Source organism: Oreochromis niloticus, linkage group LG7, assembly GCF_001858045.2.
Source record: "Oreochromis niloticus isolate F11D_XX linkage group LG7, O_niloticus_UMD_NMBU, whole genome shotgun sequence".
In the NCBI taxonomy this organism is placed as follows: domain Eukaryota; kingdom Metazoa; phylum Chordata; class Actinopteri; order Cichliformes; family Cichlidae; genus Oreochromis; species Oreochromis niloticus.
In genome coordinates this window covers 10727322-10742252 of record NC_031972.2, presented here as the reverse complement: position 1 = coordinate 10742252, position 14931 = coordinate 10727322, and the positions used below count along the sequence as shown (strand labels likewise).

The following is a 14931-nucleotide window of genomic DNA, read 5'->3' as shown; positions in this document are numbered from 1 at the left end:
ATCGGGGGACATGTTGTACTGCTCTATAAGGGGTCAGGGTTGAGCTTTTAACCTGCACACACCTGATGAAGGCTGTCATGAGGGCAGTGTATGTTTATGCATTCACTTATTAAAGATTGGAGAGGTTTAATTGTCCCATGCACAACAATACAAGTAGCATAGCTGCAGTATAAAATTGAAACCCAATATGAAAACGAAAAAAAGAAACTAGACCACAAACACTTATTTGGATAAAGTGTCATACAAATGACAGATAGAATAGAATAGAATAGAATAGAATAGAATTCAACTTTATTGTCATTGCACATGTCACAGGTACAGGGCAACGAAATGCAGTTTGCATCCATCCAGAAGTGCTTTAGCCATGATATAGATATATTACAATATATATTAGCAATAATATAGATATGTAAGTATATTACAGAAATGGGTCTATTATGGTATGTTATAATGTACACGGTATGAAGTATGTTATGAATATTCTATAACTATAAGTATGTACAGGCTGTAGTGAGTACAAGCTATGTACAGGCTATGAACAGGATATAAATATGAAAAACTATACAGAATATGAAATAAAAAACTATACAGAAATATGAGATATACAGTTATACAGAAATGTGAACTATGCAAGTTATGAACAGTTGTAGGATTAAAAATTATCGTATGTACAGAATGATTATTTACACAGAACTATACAGTAGTGCAGTTAAGATAAGTGAGATATGTGGATAATTTCTACAGAGGCTAGTGCTAGTGGTTGTGAGTGGTGGTTCAGTCCATGTTATTATTGTGTGTTTGAGGGTACAGTTGTCCATTGTGTGTGTGTGTGTAGGTGGTTGTGGGTGTGTGTATGTTCAGTCCATGAGTTTAACGTGGGTCAGATGAGTTCAGGAGTCTGACAGCTGTGGGGAAGAAGCTGTTCCGGTACCTGGTGGTCTTAGTCCGGAGGCTCCTGTAGCGCCTCCCAGAGGGCAGGAGGGTGAAGAGTCCATGTGATGGGTGACTGGGGTCTTTGATGATTTTCCCAGCCCTTTTCAGACACCGCTTCCTGTAGATGTCCTTTATGGCAGGAAGTGGTGCTCCGGCGATGCGCTGGGCAGTTTTCACGACCCTCTGCAACGCCTTCCGGTCCGAGGCAGAGCAGTTCCCGTATCAGACTGTTATACAGTTGGTCAGGATGCTCTCGATGGTGCAGCGATAGAAGTTCACCAGGATGTCTGAGGACAGGTGGTTCTTCCTCAGAGTCCTCAAGAAGAAGAGGCGCTGGTGAGCCTTCTTGACCAGCTTGGAGCAGTTGGTCGTCCAGATGAGATCCTCAGAGATGTGGACTCCCAGGAACTTGAAGCTGCTCACACGCTCCACAGCCGTCCCCTTAATGTGGATGGGTGGATGTGGGTCAGCATTCCTCCTGTAGTCCACGATGAGCTCCTTAGTCTTCTCGGTGTTAAGCAGCAGGTTGTTTGTGTCGCACCACTCAGCCAGACGATCCACCTCCTCCCTGTAGGCGGTCTCATCGTTGTCACTGATGAGGCCAATCACCGTGGTGTCATCTGCAAGCTTAATGATGGTGTTGGAACCATCAGCAGGTCTGCAGTCGTGGGTGAAGAGGGAGTAGAGGAAAGGGCTCATAACACAGCCTTGTGGTACACCGGTGTTCATTGTGATTGTACATGAGCAGCGGTTATCCAGCCGGACATGTTGGGGGCGGTTGATCAGGAAGTCCAGTAACCATTTGCAGATGAGGGAACTGATGCCCAGGTCTGTCAGTTTCCTGATGAGTTGTGAGGGGTGGATTGTATTGAATGCTGAACTGAAGTCTATAAACAGCATTCTGGCTGGCTAATATGTTTCTAACATGTGAAATGAGAAGTGCATCTAAGTTAATGTTATCATTGTGTCTGCTGAATATTTCTCTCATTAATCAAGTGATTAAGTCAAACATAAGGCCTAGATTAGTGGCCACGTGGCTGTTGGCTGTTTGGTGCCACTGGCTGATTTTGCAGGGTACAAAAATTACCAGTAAGGTACATATATACATACATACATACATACTTTTTTCACTGTATGTGAAAAGAGTAGTATCAAGAGATAACGAGATTAGCTGTGGTCCACCCACCCAATTTCTGAAATGCTTTTCTTATTCGGTGCACATCTGAATATTTGATAGTTTTCCCTTCATCTTAGTGACCAAAATATTACCCAGAGCTTAAACCACAATAAGTTGGTTACAGTCAATGTGCGCTGCTGGTGGTCTCTTTGATATCCTAGCGTTTTTTTGTTTTGTAATGATGTTAGCCTGGCTCAGTGTGGAAAAAGTTATTGACCACATAAAGCTAAACTGAGAATCTAATTGAGCTTTATGTGGTGAGGGTGACACCCCTGAAGTGTTGGGTCATAAAATTGCTTAGCAATATCTTGAACTCGCAGTTCACACGGATGTAAAGAAAAACAGCAACTTGCGGTTCAGACCTAAGAAAAAGTTATCTTTTCTATTATTTTTGTTTGAAAAACATTAACAATTAATTTCTAGAAAAACTGCTGATCTTGTGCTTTTCAGTGTCAGATAAAAAGTAGGGCAGCATTTACTTTTTTTTATCAGTAAATCTGCGTATTTAGATAATTAATGGCGATTCATTTTTGTCTTCGAGATGCGAGATGCGAGATGTGCAGCACCTGAAACTATGGATACTGGATGCCTGTGCTGGCATTTCTCCTGCGGTGTTGCTATCAGTGTGTGAAGAGTGGGAGAAGAGGGTTGCATTGACAATCCAACACAATGGGCAGCACATTGAACACATGTTATAAGTGGTCATAAACTTGTAAATAACTCCTGAAAGAATAAAGTTACATTGAAACCAAGCACACCATTGTTTTTCTTGTGACATTACCAATAAGTTTGATGTGTCACATGGCCCTCTTCCTATTGAAAAAACAAAAGTTGTATCCAAGATGGCCGACTTCTAATTGGCCACCATGGTCACCGCCCATCTTGAGGAGTTTGCCCCCTCACATATACTAATGTGCCACAAACAGGACTTTAATATCACCAACCATTCCCATGTTATTATGGTGTATCCATATAAATGGCCCACCCTGTATATTTTTGCAGAGAACTGACTGACTTTTGACTGACACATTGCTATGCTATGAGAGCGCAGTTTCCTTGATTTCAGTTATATCTACCCCTCAGTTATTCCAAGACACCATGATGGTGATGACAAAAAAAAAAATCTTCATTTAAGCCTTCACAGTGGAACTTAATGACTCCCATGGGTGATGCTATGGTGGCTATCTCCATCTTTTCTGTTCATGAACAATATACCAAACTTTAGATGTTCTTAACATTTTATCAATTTTCAGTCATTTTTGGTTATTCAGTTAGCATTCTGGCTGTCTGTTTTAGTTTTTTTGGAACCATAAGAGACTAGATTTAAATAGAAGCTGGCAGGCTCTTTCGGTTAATGCTGTCACTCTTGGTTAGAGTCCATAAACTGAACACATTTATTGCACAGGCACGGGTACCTGCTAATTAGACATTGGTTTCCAAAATCAAACTTCAGTCACCAAATGGTCTATACCCCACAGTTGGCCATATTATTTTGCAAATTATTACATTAAAATGCTCCAGAAGGGACAGACAGTGCAAAGATAGTGTTGATGACCAGTTCATTGACTCCAATTAATGAAGATGGCGCCTAGGAGATCCCGATCAGTTAGACCTGATACCCAAATTAGCCACACCACTCCAGCATCCAAATGGATAGTATGTTTTTTTCTTTTTTAATGTCACCCACAGTACAGTTGTTATGAAGGAGGAAAGTGTTCATAAAGGACAAAACCATTTTTATGCTAAATAGCAAAAATGCTTTTGATAATGTAAAGTTGGGTATCAGCCTCAAGTTACTTCTAGAGGAACTGCAGTTTTTGTCACTTCACATTTACTTCATTTTTCATCCCAAAGCTTCCCACTTGGTGTTAACATACTTGAGCTATGCAAGTTTGCATATAAGCACAGCTCAGTGATAAAGATAAAGCAGAATCCGCACCATTTAAAACAATGTCAGCAAAAGTTAAAAATGAATTTGTGGCAGGGCTGTGATGTTGGATTGCATTGAATCTGCCCAGTAAAGTGGCTTTAAGTGAATGTAAAAGTAATTTTAAAAATATGGGGAAAAATCAAGAATAAAAATATCACCATCAGAAGCATTTCAACTTACCAGAAACGACAAACTAAAATATTTATAATTGTGTGCTGTGATGACTTAAACCTAAGTGGCCACAAGTTACTCATTTAATTAAATCTGGCTGTGGATACCACTGATCATCTCTAGTCAGAGATCATCTCTAGCCTAATCGCTCAAATCATCTGATTTGTGCTGTTTGATGGGATGAAAATCGGCACGTTCAGCCGTACAGGAGTAGTGCCAGAAATCCACTGATATACACACCTTGAAAGCTGAGCTAATATCATAACAGCCTTGGCGCTGCAGCTGATTGTGATGGTCTTGCAACATATCAATGTGGGGTTTTTTTTCAAAGACATTAAAAACATTGCATTTCATTCTTTGACATTACATTTATAAGGCTGTAGATATGAAAACAACTACATTATGAAGCTCAGTCATTGTGGAACTGGCTGCATGCCTCATTTCCACCCGAAATTGCAAAAGAATAAGTGTAATTTCAGCTGTCATTGCAAATAAGCATCACCTTCAGCTGTAGCTTTTTATAGCATCAAAGCCTAAGTCCTGCACACATGATGCATAAGCCTAAATAAAGTGCCATTTGTCAAATTACCATGATAATAGCAAAACAGGAAATGGGTCATAAGAGAATAATTCTCACTTTAATAGTTTCATAGTTTCAGGTGAACTATTTTGAGTGGGAGGGGAGAATTTATGGGAGCTTGAAGCAAATTAGTGAAGCAGCTGTGGTTTTGTGAGTTACCTGGTAGTCTATGTTCCTACCTTTACAAGTGGGTACAAGTGGCAGGAATGAACTTGCTTTGAAGGGTGCCTAGGCTCAGCATTAGAGATCATCGGGAAGGGCTCAGAGTAGAGCTGCTGGTCCTCCACAGTGAAGGGAGTCAGTTGATGTTGTTCAGGCATCTGTCTAAGAAGCCTCCGAGGTAAGGTGTTCCAGGGATGTCCAAGTAGGAAAAGACCCTGTGACTGACCCAGGACATGCTGGATGCGAAAACCTGTCTCCCAAGGAAAGGAGGAGGGAAGTGGGCATCTCTGCTTAAACATGGTGAAAGAAAATTGAGGGATAGTTTTTTTTGTTGTTGTTGTTTTTTTTAAAAATTTTACAAAAATTTCTGAACACAGAACATTTTTTAAATTGTTTTTAAAGCACAGGTAGGAAGAAGACAGCTGTTTGATAGAAATCTTGATGTCAAAGTCATTTCTTTTGCCTCTCATGGGGCAAATGTTGGAATCTGTTGACTAAAGCAGCTCACTATTCAAACTACTGATGATATATTGATGCAGTGAAAGCACTAAGCCCCAAACAGTGGCTGTTTGAGTACACGAAGAACTATAAATTATATAAAATATATTTATGCCATGAATCATTCAATCATATTCAGGCTCTTAACACCAGGGATAAACCAGTGTCATGTCTACACACAATGGACAGCTTGGCAATGAATCAATTTTAAATTAAATTATTAGGCACCTTGTTGCTTGGGGCCTGTTGCAAAAGCACAGAAGTTGTTTCCTTGTATTTACTGAAACTATAAAACTTGTGCAAGATAACAGTTTCACAGCCATACAATAGTATTTTTGTACCATCTCAAAAAGCTATTAGCCCAAAATCTGGCATATATCAGCATGGCATGCAGAGTGTCCTGACAGAGGACCTGAGAGATACATCAGCCTGTTCAGCTGATCCATACTGTTTTCATTTGAGCCTCATCTGAAATGGTGTCAAGGTTGCTGGTGAAAGAGTGGCTGTCAAGAAGCCATACTTAAGGATGGGAAATGGAGAGAAAAAGCTGAGGTATGCCATTACATTGAAAATGGATTGAAATTCAGTGGTAACAGGTTTATGGAGTGATGAATCCAAATTTGAAACTTTTGGTTCAAGTCACAAAGAGGAAGTTAGAAAAGAAGTACCACAGTGAGTGTCCACAGACATCTAGATAACATGATGGAGGTTCTTTCATGGGTTGGGGTTGCATTTCAAGAAGTGGTATTGGGAATATGGTCAAAAGTACAGTCCCAATTAAAACATTTTCAAAATTTTGCATGGTGGTAGAGCTTCAACATGCAACAAAAAGAAATGGGAGTGAGACAAAACATTTTTTGAGCATTTTACAGCTGATCAAAAGTTTAAGATCAAATGCCTTTAAAAGGTCAAATCTGTGCAAAAATGTGGATTAATTGTCATTTTCTGTCAGGTAGTCACACTGTCATGACATTCTCATGGCAAAGGCAAAAAAAACGTTCCCTTTTTGAATGTGTTCGGTTGTTGAACTGCATAAACAGTTTCTCTCACAGTGTGCCATCGCTGCTGAGGTGGAACGCAGTAAGACAGTCATTTGGAATTCCTTAAATGATCCGGAGGGTTATGGAACAAAAAAGTCAATTGGAAGACCCCAAATATTTCAGTGCTAGTGGCTTGACAGACAGCCACTGGACGATTCTTGACCCAAATTAAGGCCGTTACTGGTGTGACTGCAGCCCAATAACCATCAGATGGCTTCTGAGACTGAAGGGCTTCAAAAACAAAAAACGTCTTCAAAGGCCTCGTCTCCTTGAACTCCCACAGAACTGACAGTTTGGACTTTGCAAGAGAGCACCAAACATGGGACTGGAGGTTGATGAAAGTTTTATTCTCTGATGATAAAATTTTTTTACCTTGATGGTCCTGAATGTTTCCAACGTTATTGGCATGACTGGAGGTGTGGAGGTGTGGTCTGAAACTTTTGATCAGCTGTATAGCAGCCTGCTTCAGTTTAAGAGTTGTTTTCAACACATTGCATGCTCAAAAAAATGTTTTGTCTCTCTCCCATTTCTCCTCGCTGCATATTGAGGCTCTACTTGGAACCTTGTTAAGATCCAAGCATGCGTAATATGCTTTTTTTTTTTTTTTTTTTTTTTTTTGCCATTTTTCAAGTGGCCTTAATCTTTTGATTTGGACTGTACCATCAGATTTTGATCTACCATGCAGTACGAACTGGAAAGTGTATGATGGGCAGCTGCTTCAGTTTTCAGTATGAAAATTATCCAAAACATATTGTCAATGCAGTAAATGCGTACCTGGACATAAAAACACACAAAACTTCAGTAAGTCACTGTGCCTATTTCCTTGCAAAATATAAAGAAATAATTGGTTGCACAAGACCTTTTCAAAGCAGGTCAGGTGAAAAAGGCTGGGAATGAAACAGTGTTTAAAGGTTCACCACTGGAGTTGATGAAACGTATTGAAACAGAAAAAATGTTTTTCTTGCTAAAAAACAGACGTTTCTGTTTCTTTTACTTCATACAAAGCAGTGAGCACCATGGAGGCCAAAAGTAGATAGTGCTTCTCCTTCTGCTGGTGTTTGATGACCATGAACTGTGACAGGTTTCCATTCTGCTGACCTGATAATGTTTTTACTTAACTCTTACTGGCAGCCATTGCTCGTCATGTTGTATCAGGTTTAGTTGTTTCCACACAGTCCTGCATGTAGTCGGTGCATGTGGGGAGTGTTGTGAGAACAATGCAGAGTCATGAGTGCATTTATGTTTTGTGTCCTCTTGTCATATACCTCTTTCTTCTTAGCTTCGTTCTCCTCCTGCCTCTCTCTCTGTCTCACTCCTCTTTATCTCATTCTGGCAGTCCTTCCAACTCTTTTCTCTTCAAAGCTCTTAGCCTAGTCTGGGCTATATTAAGGCATCAGTCTGCCCTCTCATCGGTCAGGATAAATCCACTGACAGATCGAATAGCAGTGTGACTGTTGTAAAACAAAAAAGGATGTTTTCATGTAGCAGGAGCTAAATCTGTCTAAAGGCTAGATGCTGAAGTTAAAGACGCAGCAGCTGCACTGAAACTCGCTAACTTCTTCTCCTCTGTCATGTTTGATGCTGCCCCACTTTCCTGTTAAATGATTTCTGGAAACATAGGGAATTTAAAATGATGAGAAAAATGATATGCATGTTCTGCAGTGCTCTTGTTTCTCATAACCTTTAGGTGATCTGTGTCCTCACCAGGTAAATCTCATTTGGCCATTGTCCAGAAGGTGAACAATGAGGGGGAGGGAGATCCTTTCTATGAGGTGCTGGGATTGGTCACCTTAGAGGATGTTATCGAGGAGATCATCAAGTCGGAGATCCTGGATGAATCTGACCTCTACAGTGAGTCAGCTCTTGCTACTTGCTGACTGCAGCACTCACATAAATGTCATAACACATAAGCACGCACTCACCGACAAAAGCACTGGTACAGTGATACAGCAGCACATGTACATAGGACCTGTACTTAGAGATGATTGCTGTGTTGTCCTACTTTGTAAATATAATTTAAATGTTAAATAAAATCCCCACAGCCTCAAATGTTAAAGTGTCCAACTGTATAATATTTATATTGTTAATGATCACATTAACATGACTAAGGTCTGAAAAGCGCATCCTTTAATAACTCACATGATGGAGTGTTTTTATGTCCCTAATAATTTCACTTGCTGTAACTTACAGACCACAAAAGTTGTTCCTTTAGTTTTATTGAGTATATCTTTAATATTTTATTATTCATTTGCCTGACACGTATTGCTTTGCGTTGCACCTGTATAGCTTATGAATTCACCTTGGTAAACAAGCTTGTTAGCATTACCTTATAACTTCTCAAAGTCAAAGTAAATTTTATTGTTATCCCAGCTATATACAGTACAGTTTAATAGAGAGACAAGATGACGAGGCTCCAGTTCCATTCAGTGCAAAAGACAACAATAAATATAAGAAGAGAAATAAATATACACTTAAGACTAGGGTAAAAGGATCAATAACAATTTAAAATTTACAATTTACAGGTTCAATGATTTAAAGTGACTTTGAAGTGATTTAAAGTGACCAGCATAGCAGCTTGTAAACATGAGATTCTTGAGAGTAGAACTGTCCATAGAGCAGCATCTGCATTACAAAGGCAGTGGTATGTGGAGTGCAATAGAGTCAGTTAGTTAACGGTTTGTGTGGGACACCGTAAAAAAACACTGAATTTGCCGGAATGCTATCAGCCGGTGCCTGCTCATGCCGCCTCCTCCTCTTTGACTTTCACCTTTCTAAGTTTAAACTTTTTTGAAATTTTAACAGAGCAAAACATGACTTTTCATTTAATTTTATTCATTTTTACTATTATTTAAACTCCTCTTTTCTTTCTTGCCACAGCTGACAACAGGAACAGGAAGAAAGTGGACCCCAACAAAAACAAACGCGACTTCTCAGCGTTCAAGCAAGAAGGGGACAGTAAAGTGAAGATCTCTCCTCAGCTCCTACTGGCAGCTCATCGTTTCCTGGCCACAGGTGATATTCAGTAGGCACTAATCTTGCATTTAGCCAGCACACATTTGTTTCAGTGTCACTGACTATTATACTCTGCTGAATCACAGCCACTGTATGTACACGGTATCTTTTAGTATGCAAATTAACAGGGCTTAAACTAATCAACTGATTATTACTTATTGACTGTAAAATGCTATAAAGTTATCTACTAAAGACCTCTCAGTCAATAATTAGTCCAAGGCCTGTATTTTCTGCTGTTTTAATTTGATCGTTTACAATGCCTTTGTTTCTCTCCCATTAGAGGTGAGCCTGTTCAGCCCATTCCAGATCACAGAGAAAGTCCTACTGAGGATCCTTAAACATCCGGATGTCATCCAGGAACTAAAGTTTAATGAAAATGACAAACGATCGCCACAGCACTTCCTCTATCAGAGAGGCAAACCTGTCGACTACTTTGTTCTCATTCTGCAGGTAAAAACGCATTCATATAGTCTGTAGAAAAGGTGACATCGCCGATATGATTTGGTGGTAATCAGGAGTATGTCTGGGACTTTTAAAATACTCTTTCACAACCAGTTGGTGAGTAATTGGCGAGTGTTTGCAGACAAATTGTCATGTTCCATACAACCTACTGACAATCTCCTCAACACCAAACACCGTTTTTGATGCAGCACCATAAAATTCTGGCTGTGGAATAGTCATTTTTTTCCCCTAGGGACTGGTGGTTCCCAGCTGGTCTCTAGGCCTGTGAGATTTCTGCCTAAGCATGCTAATAAGTTAAAAACACTAAAGTTACACACCACTCCAAACCTAACTGACTAACCAAAGGTAAAATGACTGTTATTGCTAACAGAGTCTGATGGCTGTGAAGCTAGAGATATTTAATGCCTTGAGTTGCACAGTGGTTAAATTATTGCAAAAATATCATACACTTATACTGATAAAGATCATTTAAGGGGTGACTACAATAACAGTATGTTTTGCGGTTTCACCACTGCTCATCCACCTTAACATCAGTCAGATCATAGGCAAAAAGCTGACTCCATGTGACACTTTCACTCATTGCCTCCTTCATTTGTATATCAAAAAATAAATGCACAAAGAAATGTAGAGATAAAAAAACAGAAACAATGCATGTGGAAAATGATACAGGCAGAGAAGTACAAAATCAAATGAATGAATACATAATGTAAATGTTCACTTCAATTCAGTTGTATTCATTTATTACCAAATCACAGTTATCTTAAGGTGCTCATAGTCTCCTCAAAAGACTGAAAATGTGAAAGTTTATACATTTGTAAACCAAATGTAAATTAAATAAAAAGTACTCTACATTTATTTTGTATTTTTGGGATTCATGATTTATTCTTTTTTGAGTTACTTATTGATTAATCGATTCATTTATCTGTTTTCATTTTGGCAGTTTTGGTCCTCCATAGATTTCAAGGGTCATAATGTAGTCTGACTGGATGACGTAGATTGACCTGCTTAATCTGGTGACCAACAGGTTTATCTCTGGTTGTTAGAGTGGTGGGTGTGTGTGTAGGAGTGATTTGCACACATGCAGACTCTAAACACCTTTAGAGTCTGTACCTGGCTTAAGGTACTTACAGTGTACAACAAAAGTGTGCATGCCCTTAGGAAGGTATTTGGAGAATTGAGTACAGGTTCTCTGTTTAGTGTTTCAAAGCAAGATGCAGATGAATTCACATACGGTGGCTGTGTCTGCTGTGCTGAGGCGAAACTGTTGTTAGTTTCTGGAGGCTTTGTTGTCGACACCTGAGGTGTGGATAGAGGGACTCTACATGCTCAGTGTGCAACCTGAGCAGAACTGCTCCCATTCCACCACTTGGCAGTGTGTGTGTGTGTGTGTGTGTGTGTGTGTGTGTGTGTGTGTGCACATGCGTGTCTGTCTTGGTGAGGACCAGTTTGAGCCTTACACCTTGGAAAATGTAGATTTTAGCTTGTCTTTATTGGCAGACCTTGTGGAGCTGCATTGAGTTTTAGGTTGGAATCAGATCAGGGTAGCATTTATGTTAAAGGTTAAATTAAGGCAGTGTATTATCGAGAGTCCTGAGAGCAAGGAAAGCACAAACGTGTATGTGTGGATTTGTTTGAGGTAAAGAGACACTGAACCCTACACTGGAGTACCTGCAGCAGGATGTAATATTTATAGGAGGCTAAGGTGTTTCTCTTACATGCCATAAGACCCGACTCGTGGATTTTTCACTGCAGAAGCTCCAGGGCACACATGTATCACATGCACAGTCTGGTTTCTGCAGGTCCTGGAAAGCCTGAAAACCTTTTGAGGTTTTGATTTACTGCCCTGGAGGACAGGGCAGTAAATCCTGGAAATAAGGGAAATAGTAAAATGTCCTGCAAAACAGGGTGTGAGGAAAGATGTTCAGCAACATGATTAAGGTAATATAGCTGACTGAGAGTATTACTGGAAATGTGATACATTCAAAAGTGCAAAAACATTTGGGCTTTTGCATTACTAATCATGCCAGTTTGGTAAAGGCAACATGGATTCCTCTATTAAAAGCAAATCATTAAAATGAAAAAAACAAAACAACAACTAATGAAATGCTATGGAAGTAACTCTATTTTACACCCTTTTAAAAAAACCCATTTTGGATCTTTAAGACTTTATATATTCATAAAAACAAATTGACCATTTTGACCAAGCCTAGCGTTACTGACATATCGAGTCAGGATGTAGTGGTTTTAGATCTTATTGTGGTCTGATGTGGTCTCCATGGTAGAAGTATTTTTATGTATGTTCCAAATGGAATAAAGTCATCTGTTACCTTTACAAGAGTAAGTCAAGTCCAGGTTTCTAGATTATTAATGTAGGTTTCTAGTCATGACATCAGCAGGTGGAAATCCGTGGCACGTAGGAGAATGCTCAACATGCAGATCTGACTTTTGGAGTGGAGGCTGTGTGGTTACACACATGACTATTGGAAATAGAAGCCAGTAAACAGGCTGATGCTAAAGTTGTGCACAAAATTTTCTGCAGGAGTCAGATGTGGTTTTCAAGGAGATGTCTCTGTTATTGTCTGATGGAAAATCTCTTTTGGTCAATAAATGATAGACATATGGAAGGCCTTTCCACAAAGATAGCTCTTAGCTTAGCAGCCTGGTCCCCATCTAAATTACCAGCCTTGTTTTACTGAAAATGTTTGGAATGGTCACTTCTTCATCAAAGATTTCCCTAGTTTGTGCTTGTCTCTGTGTTTGTGTATTTATGTTTGCATTCGTATTTGTATTACAGGGACGGGTGGAGGTTGAAGCCGGAAATGAGAACATGAAGTTTGAAACTGGCCCGTTCTCCTACTACGGAGTCATGGCTCTAAGCACACCAACAATGGGTGAGACACACATATACCAACACATGTACCATTTACATTTGTACCATTTACTGACCCGAATACAAAGTTTAAGCTGTGTTCTTCCTATCCCAGGCAAACTTGCCAGTTCAGATAAAACTGAAGTCTCCGTGATAGTCACTGGGTTAGAGTGTTATAAGCTGTTTCTGCCCCTGTTCTTTGTGCCAACTTGGAGGCCTTGATATTCATGTGCTTCAAATATGAGCATAAATCATTAATGGCTTTGAACTTGTGCAGCACATCAGTTTCATGGTCTGTAATGGAACAACCTAAGAATGAATTGGGAATTGATAAGAATTTAGCTATTCTGATTCCATCATCCATATCACTTATGTGTTGGCAGTATAATGGAAATGTTTCTGTTCTTTACACTATACCATTGCACTCTTGTAAAAATAAAAGTAATGTCCATATCCACACTGTAGACTGCGCCATTAATTTCCTTCTCCAGCACACAAACTGAAACCAACTGACAGACTAAAAATTCCAAGGAATTGAACTTCTGGGTTCTCCCATGTTATGCATCACCGGCAAATAGAAGAAGTGGCTGACATCCAGAAATCCTACCAGTGGCTGGACTGAAAGACAGCACAGGAACAAGCTCTAAGTATAAAATTCATAGAGGCTGGAGTCTACCATACCAGGCAAGACCCCAGTTGCAGGCTGTGTAAAGATGCCCCTGAAACACTCCAGCACATAACAGCAGGGTGCAAGATGCTGGCAGGCAGGGCATACATGGAACGCCATAAACAAGTTGTCGGCATAGTATACAGGAACATCTGTGTTGAGTATGGCCAGGAAGTCCTGAGGTCAAAAGGGCGGTCGATAATGAGCCGTGCTAAGATCCTGTGGGACTTCCAGATGCAGATGGAAAAAATGGGAGTGGCTAACAAACCGGACATAGTAGTGGTGGACAAGCAGAGGAAAATGGCTGTAGTGATACCGAATGGCAGCTACATCAGGAGCAAGGAACACGAGAAGTTTGAGAAGTACCAAGGCTCAGAGAAGAGCTCGAGAAGATGTGGAGGATAAAGGTAACAGCGGTCCCAGTGGTAATCGGAGCACTAGGTGCGGTGACTCCCAAGCTAGGCGAGTGGCTCCAGCAAATCCCGGGAACAACATTGGAGATCTCTGTCCAGAAGAGCACAGTCCTAGGAACAGCAAAGATACTGCGCAGGACCCTCAAGCTCCCAGACCTCTGGTAGAGGACCCGAGCTTGAAGAATAAAGACCACGCGGAGGGGTGAGAGGGGGAATTTTATATATATATGAGTCACAGCTCTAGCTGCTCCGTTGTATTCAGAAAGATGTAGCAGCTGCTGAACTCTGAGCAAAAGACACATATCAGGTTTTACTTGTCACTGCCTTTCCAAGGAGTACATCAGGGTACTGTCACAGATTATTTAAAATGAGTAGTGTTACGGTCCTGAGTCTGTGGACTCAGTGTTTTTCTGTTTGTATTAGTTTTCCTTGATTTCATGATGTGTTTTGATTTCTGTCGCTAGTATCCCTAGTTCCTTGGCATTTCTTGTGTTCTAGTTCTTAGGTTGTGGTTCTGTTACTTCTGTTCAGTTTCCTGTTTTACTTTGAAAGTCTGTGTACTATGTCAGTGTGTTGAGTTTTGCCTCCCCTTGTCTTGTCATGTCCGATGAGTCCCAGCTGTGCTCTCCTCCTGTTTCACATTCCCTAATTACCTCAGTATGTATTTAAGCCCTGTGTTTTTCCCTGCCTGTTGTTGCGTCCTCCACGTTTGTTGTGTGCGTATTCATTGTTGTTTACCTTCAGGTTAGAGTCATTAGCATCTCCAGTCTAGTGAGTTTAAGTTATTGTTTATGTATCGCCAAGTGTGCCTCACCAGCAAATAAAGCTGCCGTTTAAGTTAATGTTTTGTCTCCGAGTCCTGCACGTGGGTCCAGCCACTGACAGCCACACAGCTCACCGTGACAAGTAGTTAGCACTGAATTCATGATGTACTCTCATGTCAACTGGCAGCGAATTTTAGGTGAACCAATATACCAACTCTTCATGTGAATCAAAAGGAATGTAATGTAAATTGCA

General features: G+C 40.2%; 1 protein-coding gene across 3 annotated transcripts in view; it reads left to right on the top strand.

Moving 5' to 3' along the window:
• Positions 1–14931, top strand: part of LOC100694089 (metal transporter CNNM4) — a 40413-nt gene that overhangs the window by 3200 nt on the left and 22282 nt on the right. For 2 of the 3 annotated variants that reach the window (XM_003452998.5, XM_019360721.2), the window contains exons 2-5: positions 8199–8342; positions 9369–9503; positions 9784–9953; positions 12760–12856. In XM_003452998.5, coding sequence (XP_003453046.3) covers positions 8199–8342; positions 9369–9503; positions 9784–9953; positions 12760–12856 — 546 coding nt within the window. Of the gene's footprint in view, positions 1–8198; positions 8343–9368; positions 9504–9783; positions 9954–12759; positions 12857–12949; positions 14757–14931 lie in introns of those variants that run through there. The other variant, XM_005457892.4, reaches the window with a different exon arrangement.